This window comes from Carassius carassius, chromosome 46, assembly GCF_963082965.1.
Source record: "Carassius carassius chromosome 46, fCarCar2.1, whole genome shotgun sequence".
NCBI lineage: Eukaryota > Metazoa > Chordata > Actinopteri > Cypriniformes > Cyprinidae > Carassius > Carassius carassius.
Genome location: NC_081800.1, coordinates 13922078 through 13949803, shown reverse-complemented (window position 1 = coordinate 13949803; position 27726 = coordinate 13922078). Strand labels below are relative to the sequence as shown.

The 27726-nt window shown below is 36.3% G+C and overlaps 1 protein-coding gene across 1 annotated transcript in view; it reads right to left on the bottom strand.

Moving 5' to 3' along the window:
- Positions 1 to 27726, bottom strand: part of LOC132128874 (rho guanine nucleotide exchange factor 10-like protein) — a 50756-nt gene that overhangs the window by 11676 nt on the left and 11354 nt on the right. The window contains exons 5-22 of the mRNA XM_059540255.1: positions 27642 to 27715; positions 26886 to 26954; positions 24220 to 24363; positions 23365 to 23498; positions 22463 to 22576; positions 21241 to 21349; positions 20857 to 20960; positions 19787 to 19864; positions 19089 to 19268; positions 18194 to 18310; positions 17960 to 18052; positions 17024 to 17194; positions 11717 to 11862; positions 10289 to 10461; positions 6360 to 6475; positions 4761 to 4888; positions 3664 to 3764; positions 3391 to 3512 (exon numbers count right to left, since the gene is read on the bottom strand). Coding sequence (XP_059396238.1) covers positions 3391 to 3512; positions 3664 to 3764; positions 4761 to 4888; positions 6360 to 6475; positions 10289 to 10461; positions 11717 to 11862; positions 17024 to 17194; positions 17960 to 18052; positions 18194 to 18310; positions 19089 to 19268; positions 19787 to 19864; positions 20857 to 20960; positions 21241 to 21349; positions 22463 to 22576; positions 23365 to 23498; positions 24220 to 24363; positions 26886 to 26954; positions 27642 to 27715 — 2173 coding nt within the window. The remainder of the gene's footprint in view (positions 1 to 3390; positions 3513 to 3663; positions 3765 to 4760; positions 4889 to 6359; positions 6476 to 10288; positions 10462 to 11716; positions 11863 to 17023; positions 17195 to 17959; positions 18053 to 18193; positions 18311 to 19088; positions 19269 to 19786; positions 19865 to 20856; positions 20961 to 21240; positions 21350 to 22462; positions 22577 to 23364; positions 23499 to 24219; positions 24364 to 26885; positions 26955 to 27641; positions 27716 to 27726) is intronic.

Here is a 27726-nt window from a genome sequence, read left to right as displayed (position 1 = left end):
TTTTAGAAAGACAACTTAATGTCCTGATCATTTTTAGTGTCCTCAATTCCTCTTTCTGCTTCTCAAACTCATTATTTTTTGCATTCTGATAATACGGGGTGGAGATGGGTAATGTGGGAAGACCGATTTTAGACACAGGCACATTTGTCTCATGGGTGTTTCTCCTGAACACAGACTCGACTTCACATCACATAAGAATCCGCTTTTCTATTCCTGCATCTTCTCTAGCAGGCACAGATCTGCCTCACTTTCATCTGCAGTAATGAAGTTATTTTTCCCTCACTCTTTATTTTGCACAAAAAAGTTTCTCCTACATAAGTCATGCAAGTAATATTTAGGAACCTCTTTAGATCTACTCTGTCACAAACATGCATTTGTGTATGTACACAAATATAAACACATGCTTCAATTCATATATTTAGAAGCTTCCCTTTTGAAGAAGACGCGTAATTAACTTTGTTCTAATTTGGACTTTTCTTGGAAAATAAGGATCTCAAAAACTAAAATTTTAATTGGCTTGCTCACAGCTTTACCTTTCATGCACTAGGAGAAACCTGTGCAAGCAAGGGATCAGGGTTTGTTAGCATGGTCTAGTTAGCCTCTGATGGTAGATGCCATGTCTACAACATTACGCATTTTTGTATTATTAATTTTGTATTTGGAGATCTTAAAAGAAAACACTGATGATAATAATGAGTAATGTTTCTTAAGCACTAAGTAAGCATATTAGAATGATTTCTGAAGGATCATATGGCACTGAAAATCAGCTTTACCTTCATACCAGGATTAAATTACTTTTGAAAATATATTTAAATAGAAATCAGCCATTTTAAGTTGTTATATATATTATGCGCAATATATATATTGTATAAAATAAATGCAGCCCTGGTGAGCATGTCTTTCAAAATCTTAATGATTCCAAACTTTTGACCTGTAGGTGTGTGTTTGAGTGTATACTGTATAGTCTGGTACACTGGGATATCTGCAAAATAAGAAAAGTACTGTTGCTCCTTTAGTTTCACTGCAACTTCATTGGGAATGTTTGATTACTAAACTTCAAATCCAAGTTTATTTTCAGGTATGCTGAATATATACTGTATACTGAATTGCATGGAAGTTTTGTCAACAAATAAAAGAATCAAATCAACTGCAAATGAGCTATGAAGACTTTTGAGCACTTGTGAGTTACAGTAAAGCAACATATTCAAACTCATTTTGGGCAAGGCTGGCACTGGAGTATACTTCAAAAAGGATGATGACAGAATGCAGATGAAAGCAGATGCACATTCCGTAGGTTAAGACGGGTGTTTGTTCAGTACCAAAGAGGAAAGATGTATACATGCTTGGTGAATCGCAGCCTGACTGAATGCAAATAAAGGTATACAGAAAGTGAAGCCTTAGCTTTTTGGAGAACGTTTGATTTGCTCACAGACAAAAATACTAGGGACTATATTTAGACCTTAATCTAAACCTTCTGCCAGCTCTGAACAATGGGTCCTAAGGCTGCAACCGTATGACTTCAAAGTACTACACATCCCAGGTAAAAAGAACATCCACCATCAAGAGATATCAAAAACATCAGATGCAGGATCAGATGAGCATGTGAGGTTTGTGGCTGTAAGAATGACACCCAAAGCATCCAGAAGACGCATCAGTCACTCATCCAGAGTTGATAGCGGTATGGAAAGCAATCATTAAAGGGTGAATGCATCACATTTTGAGAATAATAATGCAAACACACCGGCAGCAAATGAGTTGTGAAGCATTTGTCATATTGCTTCCTATGAAATACTCTTGCTATGGGACATTAGGGATTTGGGAAGACATTTGAACCACACAAAAAATCATTTCACAGTTGTTAGGAAGACAGAACTAATGAACCAGAACTTTTGTGGACAATGAGACAACGTGGTCATAAACTATACTTATGTGTGTTGGTAAAACATATTGGACTATATTACATTTGAGCTATTGGTTTTGTTTACAACCATTTTTCTTCAATACAAAAAAAAAATACAGAAAATGATAATGTAGTGTAAATCCATACATTTATAAACACATTTTTTCCTGGGAAACGGTTACATCTGAACAAAATGGTTTGGAGCTTACAGCATATGGCAGGCATAATTGCAATTTTGACAAAACCACATCTGTTAACCAGCTAGATAACAGTATCTGAGTGATAAATTAAAAGAACTTGCAAAAACAACGTTGAATACACTATAGAAATCAAAGAGCCACTCATTGAGAATGAATATGAGATACTAATCTCAACAAAACTGTAATTCAATGACAAATCATTACAGTAAAGCAATGAAATCCAATGGGAGAACAGAACTATTACTAATACATATAATAAAAATTGGACCAGCAGAAGTCTTGAATAAAACTGTGAAGTACTGATCATATGTTTGAAGCTGGACACTGACCTGGAGGTGTAAAACAGCAATGCCGTACAAAATAGAAGATCAAAGTTAAATGTAAATTTAAGGCAACAGGTTAGATTCAGACACCATGTCTGACTGCAAATTCTATGACAGCGTTTTTGGTCATTTTCACAGATATGTGTAAACGCAAATTGTTTTAAAAACGCTGTCGTGTATATGTGAAACTTTTTTAAAACGCAAGCGGAAAACAGTTTTGCCTACACTATTGTCGTGTAAATGTAGCCTAAATCGGAGTACAATCTGCCTTGTCTGAGATCAGACATCGACTACCCAAAGGAAAAGTTTTTCCTTCAGCTCCAGGAAAAACACTGCACACTGTTCTTTCACGAGTTCGCAGTTAAGAGTTTGAAGTGATATTTCAAGATCAACTCTGTCTAGCTGTTTGCTGCCTGGCCCAGGGAGCAGTTGTGGTTTTGGTCGTGCACTGGTCATTCACTCACCCCCACCAACATTCCTTGTCATGACCGAGACTCGAACCCAAGACCTTTGGGTTAGAAGTCTGACTTTCTAACCATTAGTCCATATAATTTTATTAAATATATATTGATAAATTAAATATAATATTCATAAATATTATTAAAAAGTATTTTGATGTTGGCACTGATAGCCTCTTGGGCAGAGATATATAGCGCTGTTACGCTTTGTGTGGCCCGAGTTCTAGTCCCGGCTTGCGGTCCTTTCCCAATCTTGTTCCCCTTCTCTTTCCCACTTGTCAATATATACTATCCTATCCTAATAAAAGGCAAAAATGGCTATAATAATAATAAAGTATTTTGATTAAATCATCTGTAGATCACTCACAATTCACTTACAATGATAACAGAACTTTCATTTTTGAGTTGTTTTTGTAAAGCCCATTAAAAACAACATAAAACAACTTATCAGAATAGTGTTCTTTCTTAAGTTTACTCAAATAAAAATTGGTTTGTTGTCTATCACTTACCTTCAGATCTTGCATTTTTGGGGTAAAAACAGGCAACTGGCAGGCCAGTAACGGGCACCAGAATGGAGGCTTAGTCTTTTCATCATCCTCTACACACACCCAGCCGGGCAAGTTTTCATCTCCTACACAAACGGTAATAAGCTTAGCCAGAGGCGCAATACTGTCACTTAAACTCAAAGCTTTTTACACATAAGAAAATGAATCCATGAAAATAATAAGTGAAAGATTCATGTCAACAATATATGTTACTCAAGCCAGAGATGCCACACTTACTCAGGGCGATTTTGGCCAGATGCAGGCGATTGACCCAGGAGATTTTGCTAATTGGACTGGGCGTACTGAAGACCACTGTGAAACTGACTGGACGGCCAGACCTGTCAAGTGATGAATGCACACACACACACACACACACATGCACAAACTGTGAAAATCCAAGAGGAATTCAACACAATCAAAATCCAAGTGAAACAAAGCCTCTTTTAGTTCCACGCATGACTAAAATGAGTATGTACAGCTTTATTTGTGCCAAGAGTCAAAATAATTTGTGCCTGCTAAAAAGAAAAAAGTACATTGCGACATAAAAAAATAGAAATCAGGGGTCTTCAACAGGGGGTCCACAGTGGTACAGCAGGGGGTCTGGCAATTACTGTTTGATCTCAAAATAATTCTTTTGAAAAAAGGAAAATATGCACTGAACAATAATGGGTTGTTTTCAACAAAGGTTTTATTTTGCTTCCCACTCTACAGTGTATAAAATAAATGTTAAAATAATGAATATGCTGCATTAATTTAAATAAAAATACAGTAAAAACTATAAAATTGACATATTATTGCAATTTAACATAACTTTTATATTGTAATATATTTTCAAATGTAATTTATTCCGGTGATGGCCAAGCTGAACTTTCATCAGCCATTACTCCAGTCCTCAGTGTCCTATGATTCTTCAGAAATCATTCTGATACGCTTATTTGATGCTCAAAAAACTTTGTTAATAGTATTAATAATAAAACATTTTAAAGGCTGTATGTAACAGGGTGTGCTCAATCTCATTATCCACCAACGGGGTCTTTGGCTTGAGAAAGGTTGAAGATTTCTGTCTTAAACCATAATGATCCATTAAATTTAAGAAAAGCTTGAATCTTAAAAGCTGTTCAGCCTGTGTTTAATCCTCCAAATGATCAGAAAAAGTCTTGTGGCTCCGGGGACTGAGCCTGTCCAAGACAAATCCAAAAAAAAATAAAATCCTTCTGGTACAAGTGTGATGAAAGTGTAACTGTCATATCCACCCACATTTAAGGGGAATTCAATGCACAGCTCTATTTTGTGTAACCTGTGCCCACTGGCATTAGTGGGTAGTCTGCACTCACTTGTCAGGCTTCCCAGGAACCATCAGCCGTAGACGACACTTGTTTGCACACTGGATCTCATCCTCTTTGATGCGGATGAGCCTCTGAAGAGCCATGCACCAGTCCTGCCCCACTGTAGTGTTGAGATTCTGTACACGAACACAGTCACATTTACAGGAGACAGCTGTCAGACTGACTAAGAACCGGTTACCACACTTAGCACCCTGCTTTTTGACATTTGCAACATGATTAGCGCAAGGAAAGGTTAAAGAGTGAGAAAGTGACACAATAGAGTGCATTAGTGCCTGCCCAGTTTTTCAGCAACACTGGTTCCGGAAGTATTTTGTCCACTCATTTTTCCCACAGAGATTTAAAAAAGGCCTTGTTAAGGCATTATAAGCCATGAACCAACCACACCAGCTAAGAGGTGAAACACATTATCACAAAATTTGATTTTGAGTATCTGAAAATATAAAAAGAACAAAAAGACAACAGTAAAAGATTGTTCACCTGTTGTTGTAAAGAATCGAATTCCTCATGGAGAAAATCAATGCAGCTGACTGTTGCACACTACAGGGACTAAAAATGGGTCGACTAGTCGATCAGTGAGGTTGACCAGCTTTTCTCCTTATCTTTTGTTTTGGTTTCAATATTTTTAGCAGGTGCACTTTAAAAGGAATGGATTTACAGAGGGAACTTCATGTGGAGAGTGTTAGCATGCTGACAACGTGCTGCACTTCTCAGAAAAGTTGCATCTCAAAATTCATCCCCTTGAAAGCTCCACTCCAACAGCCATCATAGCAGAGCTTTTGATACAAATCCACTGTCTGCAACAATACACTTCAAGACAATTACTGTCGGACTTCAAATCGCCTGCTGTGAGCAATGTTTCTGTTAGTATGCATAATCCATTTTTAAGATTTGTAAAATAAAGGTTGCAGATATTTATTGTATATAATTACAAAAATAGCTGTCAGCAACACTAGGATCTTAGTCAGAGTGGATGTAAATTGAATAATGCTGAATGTTAAATATTTATTTTTTTGTTACTGAAAGCATGGCTGTGAATGATCCTATACTATACTAGCAAAGCTAGTCAAAATAAACATCTGCAGAAATGTTGTCACAAAATGAATGTTTTAAATACAAAATGAATGAAATTCTGAAATTACAAATACAAATCTGAAACTCTGAATTATTATTTATGAAATATACACACGTCATGATTCAAACAATGTTTAAGGCTGCTCTGATGTTGCTTTTTTTTGTAACTATGCCTCTATTTGAACACTCCTTCAGCAACATCTCTCAAGCAGCCTAAGGGCTTCCTTAAGGGGATAGTTCACCCAAAAATTAAATTCTGTTTACTTTTAAATTGACATTTTTGAGAAAAGTGTTTTGTTGTTTTTTCCTCACATCTTTTTTTTTTTTACAAATGATATGCATAACATGGGTAAATGAAAACCGTATTTTTCATTTTTTGATGAATTATCCTTAGTTGTTCAGACTATTCGACTATGAAAATACACAGTTTTGCACATCCCTAAAAGGAATGGAGTTATTCACTGGCAGTCGGAAATTGGTCAGGTGTGTAACGCTGCGGGTGATTAAGGATTTTACCTGGTATGATCCCTGCAGTGTGCCCACCAACAATGTGACTTCCTCCACCACAGAAAGATCATGTTGTAACTCCTGCAGCTCCTGAAACAGCCGTGGTGGTCCCAGAAACAGCTTTCCTGAGCAAATAACATTTCCATGATAATCAGTAATTATATTCACATTAAATCTTTTGGGACTGAAATGATATGCCCCCAGCAAACTCTTGCAATGGAACGACTGCCCTCAACTAACATTGTAATTCTGTGCAGTATTTGCATCAGGCTGAAACCTCAAACACAGCAGGAAAGATGTAGAGAAGAGGTTGAAATTTCTGATGTAAGAAAAAAAGAAAAAAGTCTCCCAAGGACATTTGCTTCATCTTATCCTGGAATTAGACCCTCTGTTGTGTTTTCTGACTATGAGGGTATATTTCCCCTGCTGGAGAGTATGAGCTGGGTTCAACATTGAGCCCTGAGGAAAACTAAGATGAATGCAGCAGGAGGACTGCACACTGATATTAGCTCGGCGACAGTGATTTATTAAAGGTAAAGCTGACATAACGGTGGGGAAATTGGAATTTCTTGTGTTTACCAGTGTTAGAGAACAGTAAAAATCCATACAATAATTTATAAGGAGATTGAATATTAATACTATTTGACAGTGTTTACTGCTCTACTATAACACAAACAATGGAACTAGTGTACTCCAGTTAATTAATTTCCATTCCTTTACAATTCATAAATGATCCTTATGAGTTAGTTATTTTAATAAAACAGAAACACTCATTAGTCTGAGCCCATCCAATCATGTTAGCAACTTGATCCAAAAAGCATTCAGTGTCAATTCTGAAAGGTTGATTATATTACAACATGTAATACTATTAATAATATAAATAATATTTCTTAAACCTGTTAACTGTCACCGGGACGCCTACGTTTACTACGTTTATCTAATCATTACCAACTATATATTGTTGGAAAGAACTAAAACTCCCAAATAGATATTTTACCAATCTTTTTTTATGTATGAAAAGTAATAGATTAATTTATGGCAAGAGTGCACCTCAAAACCTACATCATAACAGGAGTACTGACCTTTGTCAAAAAAAGTCTTCTTTGTTGCCTTTTTCTCTGTCACACATTAGAAATCATCAGAAATTATAATCACTAGAAAACTTAAAATCTCAAAATTCATCCTTTGAAACCCATTTTAAAATCATACATTGCATTACCATGAAAATGGTACATCAAAGTCATGTTACAAAATGTTTTCAGTCATGAATTATAAAAATTTAGGTTTGGATCATGCACTTTCAAGTCTATGTTCAAAGATGTGAGTGACAGTTAACAGGTTAAAAATAATGCAATGAGGAATACTTTTGATTTTTAAAATGGAAATAAAATTATATAAAATATGAAAACTTATGTGTGTGTTTGTATATATATATATATATATATATATATATATACACAGTACAGACCAAAAGTTTGGACACACCTTCTCATTCAAAGAGTTTTCTTTATTTTATACAGATGACCTGGCCTCCACAGTCACCGGACCTGAACCCAATCGAGATGGTTTAGGGGTGAGCTGGACCGCAGACAGAAGGCAAAAGGGCCAACAAGTGCTAAGCATCTCTCGGGGAACTCCTTCAAGACTGTTGGAAGACCATTTCAGGTGACTACCTCTTGAAGCTCATCAAGAGAATGCCAAGAGTGTGCAAAGCAGTAATCAAAGCAAAAGGTGGCTACTTTGAAGAACCTACAATATGACATATTTTCAGTTGTTTCACACTTTTTTGTTATGTATATAATTCCATATATAATTCCACATGTGTTAATTCATAGTTTTGATGCCTTCAGTGTGAATCTACAATTTTCATAGTCATGAAAATAAAGAAAACTCTTTGAATGAGAAGGTGTGTCCAAACTTTTGGTCTGTACTGTATATATATATATATATATATATTAGTTTATATATATATTATATATATAATATTATATTATATATTATATATATATTATTTGTGGGCATAGATAATTTTTTTATCTAGATTAATCTCACTGTGGTCTTGAAATTAATCTAGATTAATCTAGATTAAAATGGCTCATTCGAATTCTGCCGAAGGCATTCAGAATATATGTGTTACCCAAATAAAATTGACAAACATTAAGTCTTTGAGAAGGGGTTTATCAATCTAGGTGGTGCATTAGAAAATGGGCTCATCTCCTGTTTCCAAAATGCATCACAAAGGGCTTGAAAAAGCTGTAAACTAATTCCACATTGTACAAGGTGCAAACAACCTTACGCCTGTTTCACACATACTCCGGTCTGCAGTGTGTATGCGTTGCATATTTTTTTTTACGCACCCATGTTAACGGATTCCAGTTGCGTTCCAGGAGCGTTGTGTCTGCAGCAGTGCAGCGATCGTTTATGTACCGAGCAGCGAACTGCAAATGCGTCCCATGTGAAAGCACATCGAGTCCGTGCTGCACCACATACGTAACGCACACGGACTGCATACACACTGCAGACAGAGTATGTGTGAAACAGCCGTGAGCAGAGCTGTAGCTGGGGTCAGCGGGGACCCAGTGAATGTTGTACCAGTGGGCCCTGTTTGAAATCGTTTAATTTGTATGTTCATTTATTTTTACTTATTTGTGATATTTACACAATGTTTAAGTTTTTTCAAGTTTGTAGGTGTCAAGGTACAGAAACCAAATAATTAAATGTAAAATAGCACTGGATAGTCTTCAATGTAAAAATGAAATATACAATCAAACCTACATGTATTCAGACATTTTCAACATTTCTCACATTATTACAGTTTTGCTATATATATCAAAAATGATATCTGGTGTCTGAATAATTTTTGGTTTGACTGTTAAAACTACAAAGTAATTCAGTCAAGAGCAGTGAGTGATTTTTTTATTTTCATATTCTTGGATTAACATTACAGCAGCCAGTAGCTAAATTAGGCGCGGTCACTTTAAGAGACGATGAACGCATCCAATATAATACACATCCCATTTTTTTTCATCAACTGTTTACTTTCACTTAAGAAATAACTGACAGTTTTTTCGAGCATAATTTCCAAGGCAGATATTTTGACATATTTTGTATGTATTTGTCGGCACAAGAGCAAAAATAAGCAAATTCGATGTTCAAGTGTCTTTAGACGCCTCTCTCTGCGTGAGCCCTGAACACCAGAACACCGCAGTGCTGAATTGGGCTCTTTCACATCTTTTTGTTTGTTCAAACTGCGATTTGTATTTGTTCGTTCAGGTGCAGGAGGGACTTCGAGGAGAACTTCGCAGAAGACAGCTCGGTTCAGTGTCACTGTCCGTGAGACGCGGCTTTCTCTCTCGTGCGCACCGAACACAGCGCGCGAGTAACCAGCTACTCTGTTCAGCTTTTCCGCGTCTTGTTTTTGGATGCTTTAATGTTTAAATCGACAAGCGGTAAGGCTTAAAAACACGTGAAAAAGATAAGCTTTCGTGACGATGCGCAGCAGTGGCCCGTCAACTGTCCTGAGCATCTTTTTTTGCTGGCCTCAGCCAGTCGGTTATATAAAATATCAAGGTGAAAGTCATCATAGCTTGCTTAGTATAGACCCAGCTCCCAACCCAACTTTGAGAATAGATTAACGGCGATATTTCTTTTATCGCCCGATAAGAGTCTCACGTCAATGCAACACATTAACGCCGATAACGGCCCACCACTAATATATATATATATGGATAGATTGATAGATAGTTTGGGTTTCAAATTCCAACCAAGGCTGAATTTATTTAAAAATACAATAAAATGTAGCATTTACAATTTAAAATAACTTTTCTATTCTATATGATCCAGCTTCACCAACTACATCAAAAAACCAAGTTCATTATTTCATAATTTTCCCATGCTCTTCTAACCACATGAAAGGAGTACTCTTTAAAAATGCCAACCTTGAGAGTTGATGGAGCTCAAGCGCCTGCTTCCACTCTGCTGGTAGATGCTGTCTTTACGCTGGGGGGTCTCCTGGCCCACCTCCACCACTTGCACTTGCAGCAGGGGGGCACTCCACTTAACGGCGTATTTTGGACCGATTGGGACTAGGCTGCTGATATCTGGAGGGCCCCTGATTAAACACAAATTAATTACTTTAAGATTGCACAACAAAGTCAGACTCACAATTACAAATAATACATGATTAGAGAACATCTGAATGATAGTGACGGAGATCCAGGAATCAGACAGGCAATTAGAGCTTTGTGATCAGAAAGATTCCCAGAGAGCCTCACACTCCCTGCGGTGATTTCAGGAAATTATTATTCATGTATTCCTATGTTACGCATGATCTGCATTGAGAAACGTTCGATTGAGATTGAAGAATGCAGCAGAACTTTGAAGACAGTGAAAAATCATTCTGATCCGAAGTCTTTGAAAACAGCATGACCCAGTGGTCATTAATGAAAAAACCTGGCAGATGTGAGACTGTTACCTTGGATCCTCAAAGATGTTATCAATCCCTGTTTCAATGTATCTATGTGTCAGTTGAGAGGAAATTATGAGCAAGTAACTGAATTCTAATTTAGTTAACTATATTCATTTATTACCTAATACTAAGTAAACCAGAAATCAATGGTCTGTCATCATTTACGCACACTCATATCATTTCAAACTCTTATGACTTTTATTCTTCTGTTAAACACAAAAGGAAAGTTTAGGCAGGATGTTTCTCCTCTGTTCTTTTCCATACAATGAAAATAAATGGTGACCTCCAAAGATGACATTAAAGTATCATAAAAGTAGATCATATGACTCATGCACTATATAACAAGTCATCTGAAGCCATATGACAGCATTAAATGTAAGATTATTCACAGAAAATTCTCTCTCATTTGGTTCTCATTTACACATGCACACAAGTAAGCATGCATATGTACATATTTGAAATCTGTTACAAAACCAGCAGAGAATCAATGACATGAAATAATGTCAAACCTGATGTGACATGTTTTGATACGCTGGATTTGAACATGAATGAAAATTTTAAGATGTGTGAGAGGAGGACATTTTCAGTGAAAAACAAGTTAAATTTGTCTTTTCCTCAACACAGAGCAACCAGATGGCTTTAGATGACTTGGAATATAGGATTTGAGTCACATGAACTACGTTTATTGTGCCTTTTGTCATCAATTTCCAAGCTTGACAGCTCTAGGTCACCAGGTACTTTAATTATATAAAAGAAGTAGCACAAACATTTTGCTAAACAAACTCAATAAGGTTTGAATGAGGGTGAGTAAATGAATTACTTCAATATAATTAATTAAGGTCAAACCTTTCTCATGAAAGACAGGACAGAGTTGTGATGTGTGAAAAAGACTGCTTACTTCACATTGATGTTTGCACAGACGAGCATGTCTTTCAGGAGGAAGACTTTGCGCTCCTTAGACTTGAGGACTTGACCCTTCTCGCCATAGACGGTCTCAATTAGTGTCTCAGACAGAATCAACTGCTTCTGATCCGAGTTCAGTTGCTGTTATAAAAAAATAGTTTTACAAAGTAAATGAATACACCCACACCATGAGAGAATATTTGCATTACCTGTATGTCTCTGCTCTTCAGTTTAGACTCTATTCTATGTGTGCATTGCAGCTGCTGAGGGAAGTGGGAATGCTCTATTGCAGTGTTTCTTAACCAGGGGTCACAAGATGAATTGAAATAATCTAAATTAAAGGGGTGGTTGATCAGCTTTTTTCAAAGGTTTGATAGCGTTGATGGGATGCAGTGTAACATGTTCATTCTTTGTTTAAAAAAAAAACAAACATTATTTTCAGATACTTTAGCTTTCATATACACTGCTGTTTCTGTTCTCGTCAAACCAGTCTGTTGAGTTCCTGGTACTATGAAGCCCCTCCCTCAGAAATACGCAATCGGGCCCAGTGTGTTGTGATTTACTAACCACCTAGTGCATGCTGTCCGGAAGTGTCACACCTCCTTACCATTACGGGTAGTTGCATGTTCCCGGGGGCAGGGTTTATGTAAACATCAGGGTTAGTGATGTCATAAACCCAGGAAGAAGCTTGCTGTAGTCCCTACCAGTCTTTTTTGTAGCCCTTAAACCGTGATTTCTTTAAAAGAAAATATCTCCCTCTGCATTGAACTTTGAGTGTCGTAACGTTACAGATGTTGTTTATGCTCTAACTGCAACATTACACACTAACTAAAGTTTAAAAAGTGAAATAATAATTAGGGCTGTCACTTTTGTGAAAAAATAATTTTCGATTTTTAAGACATAAGTGTTCAATTAATCGATTGTAAAATCGATTTTCCATGTCTAAAAAAAAAAAGACGTTTCCTTTTTCAACGTCAAATAACGGACGAACGTAAAGAGAGCGCAGGAAATGCACAAGTCAGCAATATTTCTTATTTATTGGCATGAAGTTTCGTGTAGAATAACAAACAGCAACAGGAGTGCAACATTCTCGAAAAAATATATATGCAGAGGGGACGGCTGCCATAACAAAAGAAAAACATCACTGCAGGCTTCAACCCGGCTGCATTTATTATTTAGGCAATTCAAAAATCTCCAAGATTATTTTAAATAATGATTCAATCCATTTCAAACAACTGTTCAAAAAATGAAACTTTAAATGGACTTGAGAACAGGCCATGTGTGTTTTTTTTATTGAACATAACCGACACTTAGGCTAGGCGGCACTAGGCAGGCATAATGAAATACGCAAAAAGGCCAGGGCCGTTACAAATTTATTGGACAGGAAAACAAGTCGATCAACATTTTCGGGGTCCAGAGCAGAGCGTTTTTTATTCACTATATGTCCAGCTATTGAGAAGATGCACTCCGACCACACTGATGTCCCAGGGACACTCAGGTACAGCTGCGCAAGGTGGGGGTATTACTGCCAATTTTCCACCACAAAAGCTGGTCGCTGTCAGCTTGCAATGGTCCTTTTCATAACTCAGAATCTCCTGTAACTAGATGCGCGAATGAGGCGAATTCGCGTCTACCTCACCGCGAGACCTCCAGACGTGCGTAAACGCGTCTTTACATTGACTTAACATTGAAATCATTCGCGCCAGACCATCTATTCGCGTTTGGTGTGAACGCAGCATAAGAGGTCACTTTCGACATCACTGGGTCTTATAGGTGCGTAAAATTGCTGGTATTTTCTGTCTAACTTTTGCAAGGCATACTGCACTTTCGGAGTTCTTTATTTTCTTTTTCTGCTTGTTTGTGAGTTTTGTTACATCTATATTTTTTAATTGTTTAATTATTTTAAAATTAATAGTGTACATATTTGGTTAAAATCGATTCCCTATTTTCATTTTCAAAACTTTCTTTGGTTGGTCCAATCGATTGTGCAATCGATTTTCGAACTAAAAGTGACAGTCCTAATAATAATAAACCACCCCTTTCATATATGTGACCAAGGCCCACAAAATCATTCATAAGGGTCAATTTTTTTAAATTGAGATTTATACATCTGCTGAAAGCTGAATAAATAAGATTTCCGTTGATGTATAGTTTGTTAGGATATGACAATATTTGCCCGAAATACAACTATTTGAAAATCTGGAATCTGAGGGTGCAAAAAAAAACCAAAGTGAAAGTGACATGACATACAGCCAAGAATGGTGTCCCATTTGTTCTCTGCATTTAACTGCGGCACCCGGGGAGCAGTTTGGGCTTCGTACCTTACTCAGTCGTGGTATTGCCGGCCCAAGATTCGAACCCACAACCTAATGCCTGGCTCACACTACAGGATTTTTTGCCCGATTTAGCCCCGATTTCCCCCTCCTGAGAATCGGAGGAAACATCTTGTCAAGCACCTCGATCGGTCCCGATGTTCGGAGTGGAATATCTGGTAATGTGAGGCATTCACCGATCGAATCTTGCACCTCCCGATCTGCTCGCACACAAATCGGGGCAGCCCCGATTAATATCAAACATGTTTGATATTTAGGATTTAAATCGGGATGATGATGGCTATATGATTACGTCAGTACTTTCACAGCCAATGCGCAAAACAGCTGATGTACGGATTGGACAGTGGAGACAGAGGAGACTGTTTCTTGACATTTTGTAGTAACATGACAGTCTGTATAATGTGTCAAAAACGCATCAAAACCATAAGGAGAAAGAGAAGCGCTGGAGTAAAAACCGCCTCAGTTTTGAATGCACTGGGTGAGTGCAGAAAGATGCTAGCATGCTAGCTAACATATGTAAACAAAAATCAGTGACGAACTGCTGCGTGAGATCACGTGACGCGCTCCTTCTGGTATGATAATCTTAATGATATCTTGTAGATATCTTATTGATATCTAGTGTGTATTGCGCCGCGATGTTCAAATCTTGTAGTGTGTGCATGTTTAAGATTTGAGGGAAGATAATCTGCGAAGATTCTCCTAATGTGTGTGCTGCAGCCAGATTTCATAATCGGTTAGGATTTTAAAAATCCTGTAGTGTGAGCCAGGCTTTAGGGTTAGGAGTCAAACCGTAAAGATTTTAGAAAAACTAAAAATCTAAATACTGAGAAAATCGCAATTCTTAATTTTCTTAACTTTTCTTCTAAGTTCTTAGCAATGCATATTGCTAATCAAAAATTACGTTTTGATATATTTACGGTAAGACATTTACAAAATATCTTTATGGAACATGATCTTTATTTAATGTCCTAATGATTTTTGGCATAAAAGAAAAATCTATAATTTTGACCCATACAACGTTTTTGCTATTGCTGCAAATATACACTGTAAAAAATAATTCTGTGGCTTAGTAAATATTACAGAAATTTTTAACTTTATTAACTTAATAAAATCTCTGAATATCGTGTACTTGATTGTTTGAGTTAAACATACCAAAATAATTTAGTAAAAATCCAACAGTTAATTTTATCTAAAATTTACAGATATATTTAAGTTGTTTTCAATAAAATTATTTAGTATTTGACTAACCAATTATTTCTTTATAATATACTTAATATATTTGTGAAATTTCTATCAAAATATTTGAGAATGTTGAATTAAACTGATCTGTTTCAAGAAACAAAAATATTACTTAATTCAAATCAATATTATTAATATATTTAACACACTCTTAAAATTTGAGTAAGTTAACTCAATTAAAACAATGCACCCCTCCCCCACCCTCTGACGTGACGACAACTCGATGGTTGGTTGAGTCAGTGAGTGCAGGCAGTTTGAACTCTCCAGTCACCAGACAACAGCTCTCTTCTCAGCGTCGCAGATTTGGTGCATTTCCTGTGAAATTCAGGTTTGTGTATGTTTTATTTTATCTATAAAAACTTTACTGTGCTTTAAATCATATTTAATGCAATACAACATACAGAGGCGTAATTAGACACCTAAACGAGAGTCGCGCCTGTCTTTTTGCATGATTGAAACGCTTTGCATAAACACATGACTTCATTCCTAATGATAATAAATATAATTATTATCATTTGGATGATAAAATGTCCTCAGAACTGTCACTGTTTGTTTATTGGCAGGTTATGTCAGTCACTCGCAGTATCTATCGGCTGTGAGTGAAACGCAGGATGGCGGTATGAAGTTCAAAGTTCACCCGCAGAGGCGAGTCCGTCTCCGGCACGAGGACCAGCGCTGATCCGGTGGATATTGGGTTGATTTGATTACACTTGAATTAGGCTACCTGAATTTTTAAATATTTAATTTTTACTTATAAAATGTTTGTTAAATGAGTTTAAATGTAGGCAATATTGTATACAGTGTAAAATGTGCTGTATTGCTGTACTCATTGACAATAAAGGCCAATGTCATGTATACTGGTGGTTGTGTGGAGTTACTATTTTACAAAGGTTTAGAGAAAATAAAAAGTTAATATTACTCATTAATAAAAACAGTTAATATTACTCATAAATATTGTTTTTAAATGTTTAAATGTTCAATTATTTCTGCTCAATTTTATTTGTTAATGTACCAGATGCAGTTACTCAGATTTACTTAATTTTTTTACTTGCATTTACTCAATTCATACAGTATATTTCATTGATTTCACAGCTTTAAAACTTACTCAATTTTTATGAGTGTAAAAATGTTTCACCAATAAAATTGAGTAAATAATAGTTAAACTTTTTACAGTGTACCCCAGGAACTTAAGACTGGTTTTGTGGTCCATGGTCCATAACTAATTTTAATATATTAAATCAGTCTAGCTTAATTAAAATGATAAAAAAACACAAAATGAATATAAATGTATAATATGAATATAATATATAATATAATATACACAAAAATGTATATAAAAATAAAATAATAATAAAAATAAAAAATAAAAATAAAAAAACAATATAAATAATATGTTGTCTTTATCATTTCATAATTGCTATTTTCACACAGTATAGAAAAGGGGCTTTCATATATTGAAAATATAGTTGCCTTTATACAGTATTTTAGGAAGGGGGTAGGAAGGGTGTGCTACTAAAATAACTGACAACCTAACACCCTGGCAAGGAAACATCTTTGTCAAAGCTATTTCTAGAAAGAGGAAATGTGGAAAATAGCAGTTTGATCACACTGACAGTTCATGTCCTTTCTCACTCCCAACCAAATTATCTTTTAAAGCCAAATCATTGTGCTGTTGGGTTGGCAATGCTTTGAAGTGTCCCGTGTGTATTTGTAGTGTGGTGGTCTCTGACCTTACTGAGGTTACGGTCACTGACGCTACGAGTGAGCTGTTGGATTTCAGCGAGCTGCTCGGCCAGCCGTTTCTGCTCGTTCAGCTTCTCGGCGAGAGTCTCGAGCTCAGTGAGGGCCAGCTGCAGCGGCAGCCTATCCTGATGACCTACAGGGGTGGTTTTCAGCATGTCCTGTGGAACACAGACAGATTTGTCTGCATTTATTCAGTAATTACTACCTAATTTGTCATTTAGCCAATGCTTCCATATAAAGTGACCTACAATACACTTATTATAAATACGGTCCCACGCAAGCAAATTATGTTAAGTGGCATGTTTAAAGCCACAATAATTCATGAATAGTGGGAAAAGCACATATAACAAGTTTAGAATTTTACTTTACTCAGTTAACATTTTCAGGCAGTAGTGCGCATTCATTGAAAACTGACTCTATTAACTTTATAAAATCGAGTCCCACTGTTTCACTAGGACATATGTCAGAGGGTTGTTAATGCTATTTCAATGCCTTTTTGTAGTGGCTCCAGTTTAGCTATTTCAACTCATTTTCAACTGTAGCCTCATACACAATTAAAACAACCAAGCTATAGTTACACTAATGTAACACACTCTTTATGAACTTAAATTTCCCTGAGAAACAGCCTTGGGTAAATGTCTCAGCAAACCAGGGATTATATGCAAATGAAGTCATTAAATACACCGTAAGAATGATCTAATGGAAAAAAAAAGAAAAGAAAAGAAAAAAACAATCCTGGCAGAACATGACTTTTTCTTCTGTAGTAAAATAATAAAGTCTTATGTAAGTAATCAGCATACACAACGGATTTCCTCAGGGTTAAGTTTCATACGTTTCAGTTAATTAAACTACTTATTTGTCTTTCATCTTTAGCTTTGTGCATGTGTGTGTTTGTGTGTGTTTGGAGCTTTCAGAGTACTAACCTGAAGTAAGAGTATGAACTGAGGAAAGCGCTGAATTGGTTTGACCATGAGGCCATAAAGAGTGATTCTGTCTGTACTGGCAGCCTGCTTCTTCTGCAACCCAGAAGAACATAAAACCAGGTCAGAAATGACAGGGACTAGAATGGAACTAGATTTTTACACTCGTAAGTGTGAATGTAAGTGCTGTGGCCCAAACAAAGTGGTGAACAATTAGGAGCAGGTTGAGAAGTTCACCTTGAGAAACTCCAGGAATGCTGGCTTGGACATACAAGCTTTCTTGATAAGACCCATAGCATTGGTGAAGTTGTTTACATAGTCACTGTACACATCCAGCACCATCGATTTGGAAAACTAGAGGAGATGAAAACAATGATGAGCTCAGAGGCAGACATAACAATCCACAGTTCAGACACAACAGAAGATCCGTGTACTTCAAGACTTAATGCTTTGTAATCTGTACACTTTGTAATCTGTACATAGGAAAACAAGGTACAAAGCTGTCAGTTAAAAGGTACATCTTTATACCTTATTCATCTCTAAATTGTACATACTAGTACTTTAAAGATATTACTATTTTGAAGCAGTACCACTAAGGTTAGAGTTTTAAGTGTACTTTGCTTGCATTTGTATTTATCTTTTGGACAATATGGAGTGACTAGTTATAAGATTGTTTCGCATTTACTGATCAAACTGTCTTAAACATTATGTTCTCAGCTGCAAAGCACAGTCTGCATGATGCAGAGGAAATTAGCACACTTTAAATAGAACTGCTGACTAAAGGATTTTCTGTTTTTTCATCTGCAAAGATCCTTCATCACAGAAACAAAAGAAAGTGAGTCATGCTATGGTATAAATAAAGAAAATTACAAAGTACAACTGACTCTTATAAGCAGATCTGACCACCCTTATTCATGTAAAAATCTTCATTTTAATGTAAAGGTTATATATCTTGCCATACAAATCAGCTGGATCAATGCTATGCAACAGTGCAGTGTCTTAAATAAAAAACAAGTGTAAAAACTTTTGTAACCAAAGCAAAAAAAGAAAAGAAAAATCAATTAACATAAAAACCAAAAGCTGTGAAACAAAGCACAAATTGAAAGTTTTAGTAGAACAACAGGGGACGTACTGAAGCAACAAAAAGGTCTCCGATTTTCTCTGAATTATCCCATTCTGCAACACGGGAGGCCAGAGCAATCTGAAACATGGAGTGACACTGCAGGATCTCCTTCAGCCTATAAAAAACAGGCTGGATCTTCTTCAAGCTCAGGATCCGTGGCTCCGCCTCCATCAAAGGCTTCTTATATTCCTAAAATATAATTCAGATGGTAGGTATGAGTGAGTGTGCTCAGATTGTTCAGCTTGGGTTTTATCTATCTGTTGATTTAATTAACATATTCACATCTGTTCTTGTCAGTTTAAAATAATACAATAGAATAAATGAATCTTCCAGCTTAAACAGCACAATAAGATAAGGGTGTATGAATATATTTTGCTTTTGTCTTTATCCTGCTGAAAAAAAGAGCAAACCACCCTGCCCAAGAAGGTTAGGATCAGTTTTAATGGTTTTAAAGGGGTTTTTGGCACTTGTCAGCTGCTCAGGCTGGCTGACCAGCTTAAACTGTTTAAGACCAGCAAAACACTTTAGGCAATTTTTTTAACAGGGTATATTTCCCCCCTTGTGCTTTATTCCTAGTTTTGCCCTCCTTTACACTTCATTAAGAAGATTTAGGAATATTTCTGTTTCTTGCATTATTAGAAAAGTGATAATTCAGAATAATTTTTTAGTATTACAGTCATATATAATGTCATGATTGTGTCACTGACCAGCAGGATCCTCTTGAGTGAGTCTAAGTAGCTTCTTTCACTCTGGATAATAGAGCCAAGAATATGACGCCTGACAACCTGTGACATTCAAAATAATGCAAAATAGGAATTTAAATTCAGTTGGGTTAACTGACAGCAAACCAGCGGCTAAATATACAGTGAAATATAACTACAATTTAACATAGCTGTTTTCTATTTTAATATATTTTTAAAAGTAATTTATTCATGTGATGGCAAAGCCATTACTTCAGTCATCAGTATCACATGATCCTTCAGGAATCATTCTGACACTCTGATTTGATGCTCGAGATAAATTTCTTATTATTATTATCTTATTATATTATTATGTTGAAAACAGCTTTGCTGCTTAATAGTTTAGCAAAAAACCCATATATAATTTTATTCTTTGATATATAGAAAGTTAAAAAAATAAAGTACAGCATTTATTTGAAATAGATTTTTTCATAACAACGTACTTTTGATCAATTTAACGAATCCATGGGTAATAAATGTGTTAATATCTTTCACAAAAAAAAAAAAAAATTCTTACTGATCACAAATATTTTTAAGGTGGTGTATGGAAATATGTCATAAATGAGCAGGGCAAGTATAATACTGACAGTAACGCAGGCTGATTGTTACAGAGGAGGTTCCCGTACCGCCTCCTCCTCACCACCAGAGAGAACTGTCCCCTGAATATTAGCGAACTCTGATTTGGACTCCATTTCCCATCATCCCTCATACCTGGGACTGCTCACACTCCACACTTGATTTCAATCTCACGTGATCATTCAACCACCTGCACCTCTTTCACACACTCACATATAAACCACACCATTACAGTCACTTTTTGTGAAGTCTTGATTTGCCCCGGGATGTCTTTTCTGAGTATTATTACCTGTGTTTTGTTTCTAGTGCTATTGACCTTGGACTGTTTCTTGATACTCTGATTGTTCTCTGCCTGCCCCCATTTGGATTGCTTCCCCTGGACTGCAAAAAGCTGCAAATGGATCTAACGCCTTTTGACGTTTGCAACAGAGATTCAAGCATAAGAACATAGAAACACGCACCTGTTGGCTACTGAGCCCCTCTGGCATTGGAGAAAGTTGAGGTGGTGGATGTTTGAGTTCAGATACAGTCACATCCAGATATCCAGAATCTTCCTCTATGTCATCTGCACATTGACAGTCAAAAGCACAGTTAAACTCCTCGTTCCCACTGGCATCACATACTATTCCAATACTTTCCATCTCTGCTCAATTCTCCCTCTAGGTAAACACTATTCTGTAGCTCTGTAATAATTCATGCCACTTGCTATCTCAGAATAATTCAAACATTCAAAACTTCCAAAGAGGCTTCTAGTCTCTAGTATTGTTTCTGTACTGTAACCTACCAGGTGTCAGAAAAAAAACACCAGAAACTAACAAGAGGAAACGAGAGTCTAAAAGTCAAACCTGTGCAGTCTTTTTTACTCAGGAAGGACACTTTGCGCATCATGGCTATTTTGGTCTTTTCCAGTCCATCTTTTGTGCCATTCCTAGCTGCTTTCATGAGCTGTTGAACCTATGTGAGGAAAGAGAAACTGGTTAAGGTCATAAGATGAAAGCAAGGAACAAAATGAATCAGCAAAACTAAAAGAGAAGAGATAAATTCCTGTTTGTGGATCAGTGTGTTCAGCAGCACCAGGACAAAGCCTCAAGGTCCCTCTCTGCTCTGTTGCAGCACTCAGTGGATTTCACACAGTTTCATTTTCGTTGCACAAAAAAAATAAAAAGACTTCATTGTTCAATAATAAGCATGACGGAATACTATAATTAGTAGCTGTATATGAATTTTGGTGAACAGTTGAAATTGCAACTAAATCTAGATTTATTCTTAAGTAATATCCTTAAAACTGAGACAAAACACGCCGCAGAGCTCCGTTAATGCTTCTTCCATTTGCATTTTTCCTTGTCATGTTTTTGAAAGAAGTCTCCTATTTTCATAAATTCTCAGAATTAAAAATACAATTAAACTGTAATATTCTGAAATATTATTGCAAGTTAAAATACCTATTTTAACATATTTTAAAATGCAATTTACTTCCGTGATTGCAAAACTGAATTCTCAGCACTCATCAATGCAGTCTTCAGTGTCACAAGATCTTTCAGAAATCATGGTAATATACTGATTTGGTGCTCAGGAAATATTTATTTTTATTATCAATGCTGGAAATAGCTTTGCAGCTTAATATTTTTATGGAAACCATAATGCATTTTGTCAGTATTCTGTGATGAATAGAAAGTTCATCTATTAAAAAAAAAGATTTTGAGAATGTTACAAATGTTTTCTGTCACTTTTGATCAGTTTAGTTCATTCTTGCTAAACAAAAGTATTTCTAAAAAAAAAAATTATAATAATTATATATATATATATATATATATATATATATATATATAAAATAAATATTACTGAATACCACACATCTATTTAAATACAAGAGCCATTTTGTTTGTCTGTTGTTACTAATAGAACAAACTTAAAATAGAGGATCTATGAAAATCCAAAACAATATATTAATGGAGTTGACATATCATAGTTATGACAGAAAATATAAGCTTGATCATTCATAAGTTGATGTTTTGTCACGTCTCAAGAATCAGTGATTACCACACACCCACCGCTGTATAATTGTACCTTAATGTCATAGTTTTGTTTGAGTTGGCCGACATCTCGAGCCCCTAACCGCATGGCTAGCTCACGCCTGGTCTGCACGCAGCGTTGCTTCAGACGTCGCACATCTGGGGAAATCTATATCCATTACCACAAAGCCATGTCCACGGGCGGTACGGGACGGGGGTGGGGGGGGTTGAAATATATCAGTGCATAAAGAAAGATGGCAACAAAGGAGGAGGAAAAGGAGGAAAATAATGAGATTGAGAGAGTGACAAACACAAGCAGACAGTGATAACATCAAGGCCAACAACTGGGAACTGAAGGCAGACATAACAGTGTGAAAAGAGAGATTTAGCCTCAGAGATTGTCTGTCTTGTTTCACAGTACTAAAACATCACACTTAAACAGCTTTACTGCTCACAAATTCTTCCTTAAACAGAAGTACCTAAGGTCAGACTGGTTAGTCTGGTTAAGGCTTTCTGTACCTGTTTTCATGCATGACATGCAACATCTGCAGATTAAGACCTCTCGGGCATGCATCAGCAGACATTAACTAAGAACAGGAACAGTGTAAACCCAGCAAGCAAGGAGAACTGAAAGAAACCGAGTGCCCAAAAAAATCCTTTGCTTTTTTAAAGTCGAAGCGTGTAGTTTCTGCTCTACTAGTATCACTGAACAGAATTAGCATAAATAATGACTGTTTTCAGACAGGTTTCAAACAGCTCCTATCTGCCACTGGTCGCAAAAATCAGTAGCCCTGCCTCTAAACACACACCACCGGCTGAGCTAATGCTGGGCAGCATTGCTTTTGACTTTTGTTAGTCATTGCATACTACCACCCTATAACAATGCACAACATCTGATTTATTCATTTTATAACTTATTAAGAAAGTGTTGATAATAAATGGGCAGTGGATTTGTACCTTATTGCGAGTGGGCTGCTTGGTCTCGCTGTCTGAATGCTCATCGTAACTCTCAAACTCACTGGAGCCCCAGCCGTTGTCTATCAGCCCGGGCTCGCCAGACCTCTGCACCTCCTCATAAATCACATCATCCTCTGAAAAATAATCAAGAAAAATGTATATGAGGTAGCAGGAAGATGTCCTGAGTCAGGATACATAGGTGTGTTGGTTGGTACAGGCAAGTTACTACAGGGTGAAAATAAATCTTTGCCTGCTATGTGAATGCACTTAGAATTATTGCTCAAGGGAAAATGTATTTTTCATAGTTTGCACTTTATTACCACATGCAATATTTTCTCATGGCCTCTTCATAACTCATGGATGCCCCTAGTGGGTTCATCTACACTGTTCAGTGACCCAGGCTGGCTACCTTCTTCACTCTGACCTTCCTTAAGTGTATATTAAATGTATATTTTATAATGCAGATATAACAGGCCAGATAGTTTGACTTTGGTCATTTTGTTAAGGAAATGTTTGAAATCTGATTCTTGGTTGATATCTTGGCAAATGTCACCGTTCTGAACATTTTTTGAAACTCTGGTCATCTAATCAGTAGAAAAACAGATAACCCTAAAACACAACATATAATTCAAAATAATGAAAAATCAATGCAGAAAATGCCTTCATTTTACCACAGAATAATGGAGTGTAATGTAAATGTAATGATATTGTGAGAAAAACTTTAAATAAATAAAATACTCTTCAATTGCTGCCATCTTGAAGAAACATTTAAGATATTCATTTGCACTCAAGTGAGAATTTCCCTATGGGTGATGACATTACTAATCTGGATATTGCCCATAGTCAGACACGGACCTGCATCTGGTGGCATGATGTTTTCACAAGGCACATCATCGTAGATGACCTCTGAGCGCGCAGGAGGTGCTGAGTTCTCCTTCAGTTGTTCAGGGGGTACATTTTCATCTGATTCAAGAATGGCTTTCCCTTGTGGAGGCAGACCTAGAATGTCATTCATATAGTGACAACAAAAACTTCTAAGTACACATCATAAACTCTATTACATAAACAATAAGAGACTCCTAATAGAAGTGTTTGATAGATGTTTGAGCATACTCTTAGGATGAATAAAAACAAAACAAAAAAAGGATAGGATAGGATACTACTTTAAGTGGGTTGGACATTGGGTTTAGCATCTTTTTTGAAGCACAAGTAACTGCAAACAGCATTTCATAATCATTCATTAGAGCTTCAGCGAGGAATTGAGCTTAGTGCAGTTTGTGAAAAAACTGAGTGCCAAAGAAATTCAGCCCTGATTTGCACAGCCATTAAAAAATAGCAAAGCACATTAACAATCCTTTTGACTTAGATTTGAGCTTGGATTCTGACAACAGTGCTACAAAATAACAAACATACACCTACACGAGCAGTGGATTGACAATTCATACACTTGTCTGTGTTGTGACGGTGTGTACAGATTTGTTGACAACCTCTTTTAAGCTAATGAAGTCACCTGCTGAGTCTCCCCCATGGGAACTTAAAATATCTCAAAGTGAAATGTTCTTTAAACTGTTTAGTCCTCTGAATATCTGAAGGATATTTCGAGACTTCTGTCTGGGATGTCAGAGGGAGATCATTTAAAATTCTGAGAACACATTAATTAGGAGTAGGAGTATCTCTCCTGGGAATATTCCAGGTTTAACCCAAGTTAAACAACCGTAACATGTTGTTAACCACAGAAAATCATTTCTTATAAAAATGTGTGAAAAATGATAAAAATCTACGGGGAAACATTTCTGGCATCGCATTTGCATAAGAACATATCTCTCAACGTGTGGCTCAAAATGATTTTCTGCAATAATTGACATCATGTCACAGATGTTGTTGACATAGCTTTACTTGTATTGAACCCGGATAATTTTTTTGTGGCTTTGTAGATGACAATGATTCTCACTGTGATGTTGGACATATGTAAATGTTTATACACTGACACACAAAGATCTAAGCAGGGGGTGGATGTAGAAGCCAGTTCTCATTATTAGACATGGTACAGCAAGAGATTGTATTTAAAGTGTCAATATGGTGCAATGCAATATGTGTATCTATAGCCTAAATCTTCAGTACTACGATGCCAAAATATTACAACAGCCTGAAACAAAAAGACTTAAATGGGTTGCTAATTATTCTAGAAGGCTGGTAGACAAAAGGTCCAAAGGGACCAAGACAGATCTAACTATGCTCTATGTAAGGGATAATGTACAGTCATCTGTTTATTATTGCAAAATAGACTGCTTATTATTACATGGCTACTGACCAAATGAATAATACACTACCATTAAAAAGTCTGAGGTCAGTCAGATTTTTTAAAATCAAATGAATACTTTTATTTAGCAAGGATGCATTAAATTGATCAAAGGTGAAAGCAAAGACATTTATAATGTTACAAATACTTCTATTTCAATTTCTACTTCTATTCACAATATTACAGTTTGTTCTGTATTTTTTATTAAATAAATAATGAAGTGGTGAACATAAGAGACTTTCAAAACCATTTAAAAAAGCCCTAACACCAGACTTTTGAACAGAAGTCTACTTGGAAGTCAAATTCTTATTCAAGTTGGTTTTTTTATCTTAAAGTTTCCGCTATTAAATGGTCCACTATAACATACAAAACTATCAGCTTAGCAGCAAGACGGACCATGCAACTATTGCAAAACATGAAAGTCTGAAAGTCTGCCGTGATACGAGAGACATGAACCTAGCTCCAGTTTAAGTTACCAGTAAGAGCAGACTGATTATACAGTATTGCCATGGGGGACATAGAATATTAGGAAATATCAGATGGCTGAGGGTGGGGACTGACCAGTCAGAACCAAAATGTCCAGAGAGACGTGTAATAGAAAAAGAAGATCTATGTATGATTACACTCCAATACAAAAACGGCACAGCTATTCCAACTGTCCTGGGGAGTGGGGATTGTACCTTTATGCAGTCGCAGAGTGAGCTCTGAAACCACACTGAACCACTCCTTAGAGTGAACTGGGGCTGCACACACATAGCAAAGACTGTTTAACAGCCAAGGGACACAGCTTTGAAGTCACTTCTACTATGGCTGTTGAATTGTTGACATTACCAGGACTTCTCAAAATGATGCCAAGTAATTTTGTTAGTTTATATTAGTATTAGTATTATTAGTAACATTTTTTTTTTTTTTTAATTAATTATGTTAAAAAAGGATTTTATATTCATTGTATGATTTTGTTTGCACAATCACTTGTTTGTTGTGTTATTTGATTGGATTGCAACAGAATTTTAAAGAAAAATCTCCAAAGAATCTGATTTATTAGACTTAACCAAGTGTGGACATTTGGCATGGGTGTGTTGTTTTCTTTCCCGTGAGATTCCTGTGGGTCTGGATCGGATTAGTCATTGCTATTTTTCACATCTCTGATTTCCATGCTGATTTGTGCATTAGTGTGGATTTACAGGAAGGCATGGTACAGGCCCTTCTCAGAGCCACCAACCTGTCTGAGCATGTTTGTGGGGAGACTTCTGGATAGCTGCATAGAGGCACTCTGGCCCAAAATGTGAACCTGGAGATACATTTTCAAACAGATTTGTCAGATTTAAGAACTGAAATGCCTTCCAAGCTGGCATTTACTCCCAGACATAGTTTTTTCTCAAGTGAATCAATGCCATGGATGAAGGTTGAATGAATTACACTGCTAAGCTTTGTTTCTGTTTTACTAATTGAATTAATGTTGATATTGTAATGTTATATCAACACAAATTGATCTAGTATTGTTAACCTTTTTAACCAACATCTATTAAATGTTATTTCAACGCTGTTTCAACATTTTCAACGTTGAAACAACAACTGACATTATCAAGCATTTCAACATTAAATGTCAGTCACAAGCCAGCTGGGTCATCTTACATTTGTGAAGTTAAATGTCATGATGGATTTATAAGTATTTTGTTAACCTTTTTACAACAACCTTTAAAGTTGTTTTAATGTTGTTTTAATATTTTCAACAACTTTATGTCAGCATTTTTCACCTGCATATTTTCAACACATATTTTTTCAACGCCGAAACAAGAACTTGCATTATTTCAACCACGTCTCAATGCTGATGGTCAGTCACTAGCCAGCTATGTATTTGGACTCTGGGAGTGACACATTTTGGGACGTCCAGATAGTCCAAGTTGACTGCTTTAAATAGATTAATCTCACTACATTTATAACCACAAACACTAGAGATAGTCTCTAAGTATAATACCTTCATAAATGTTATTTCTTTTCCAAAAGCTTGCTTGTTCATCTGCTACTGGAGGCTCTGCCGAGATGGAACTCCTAAAACAAAA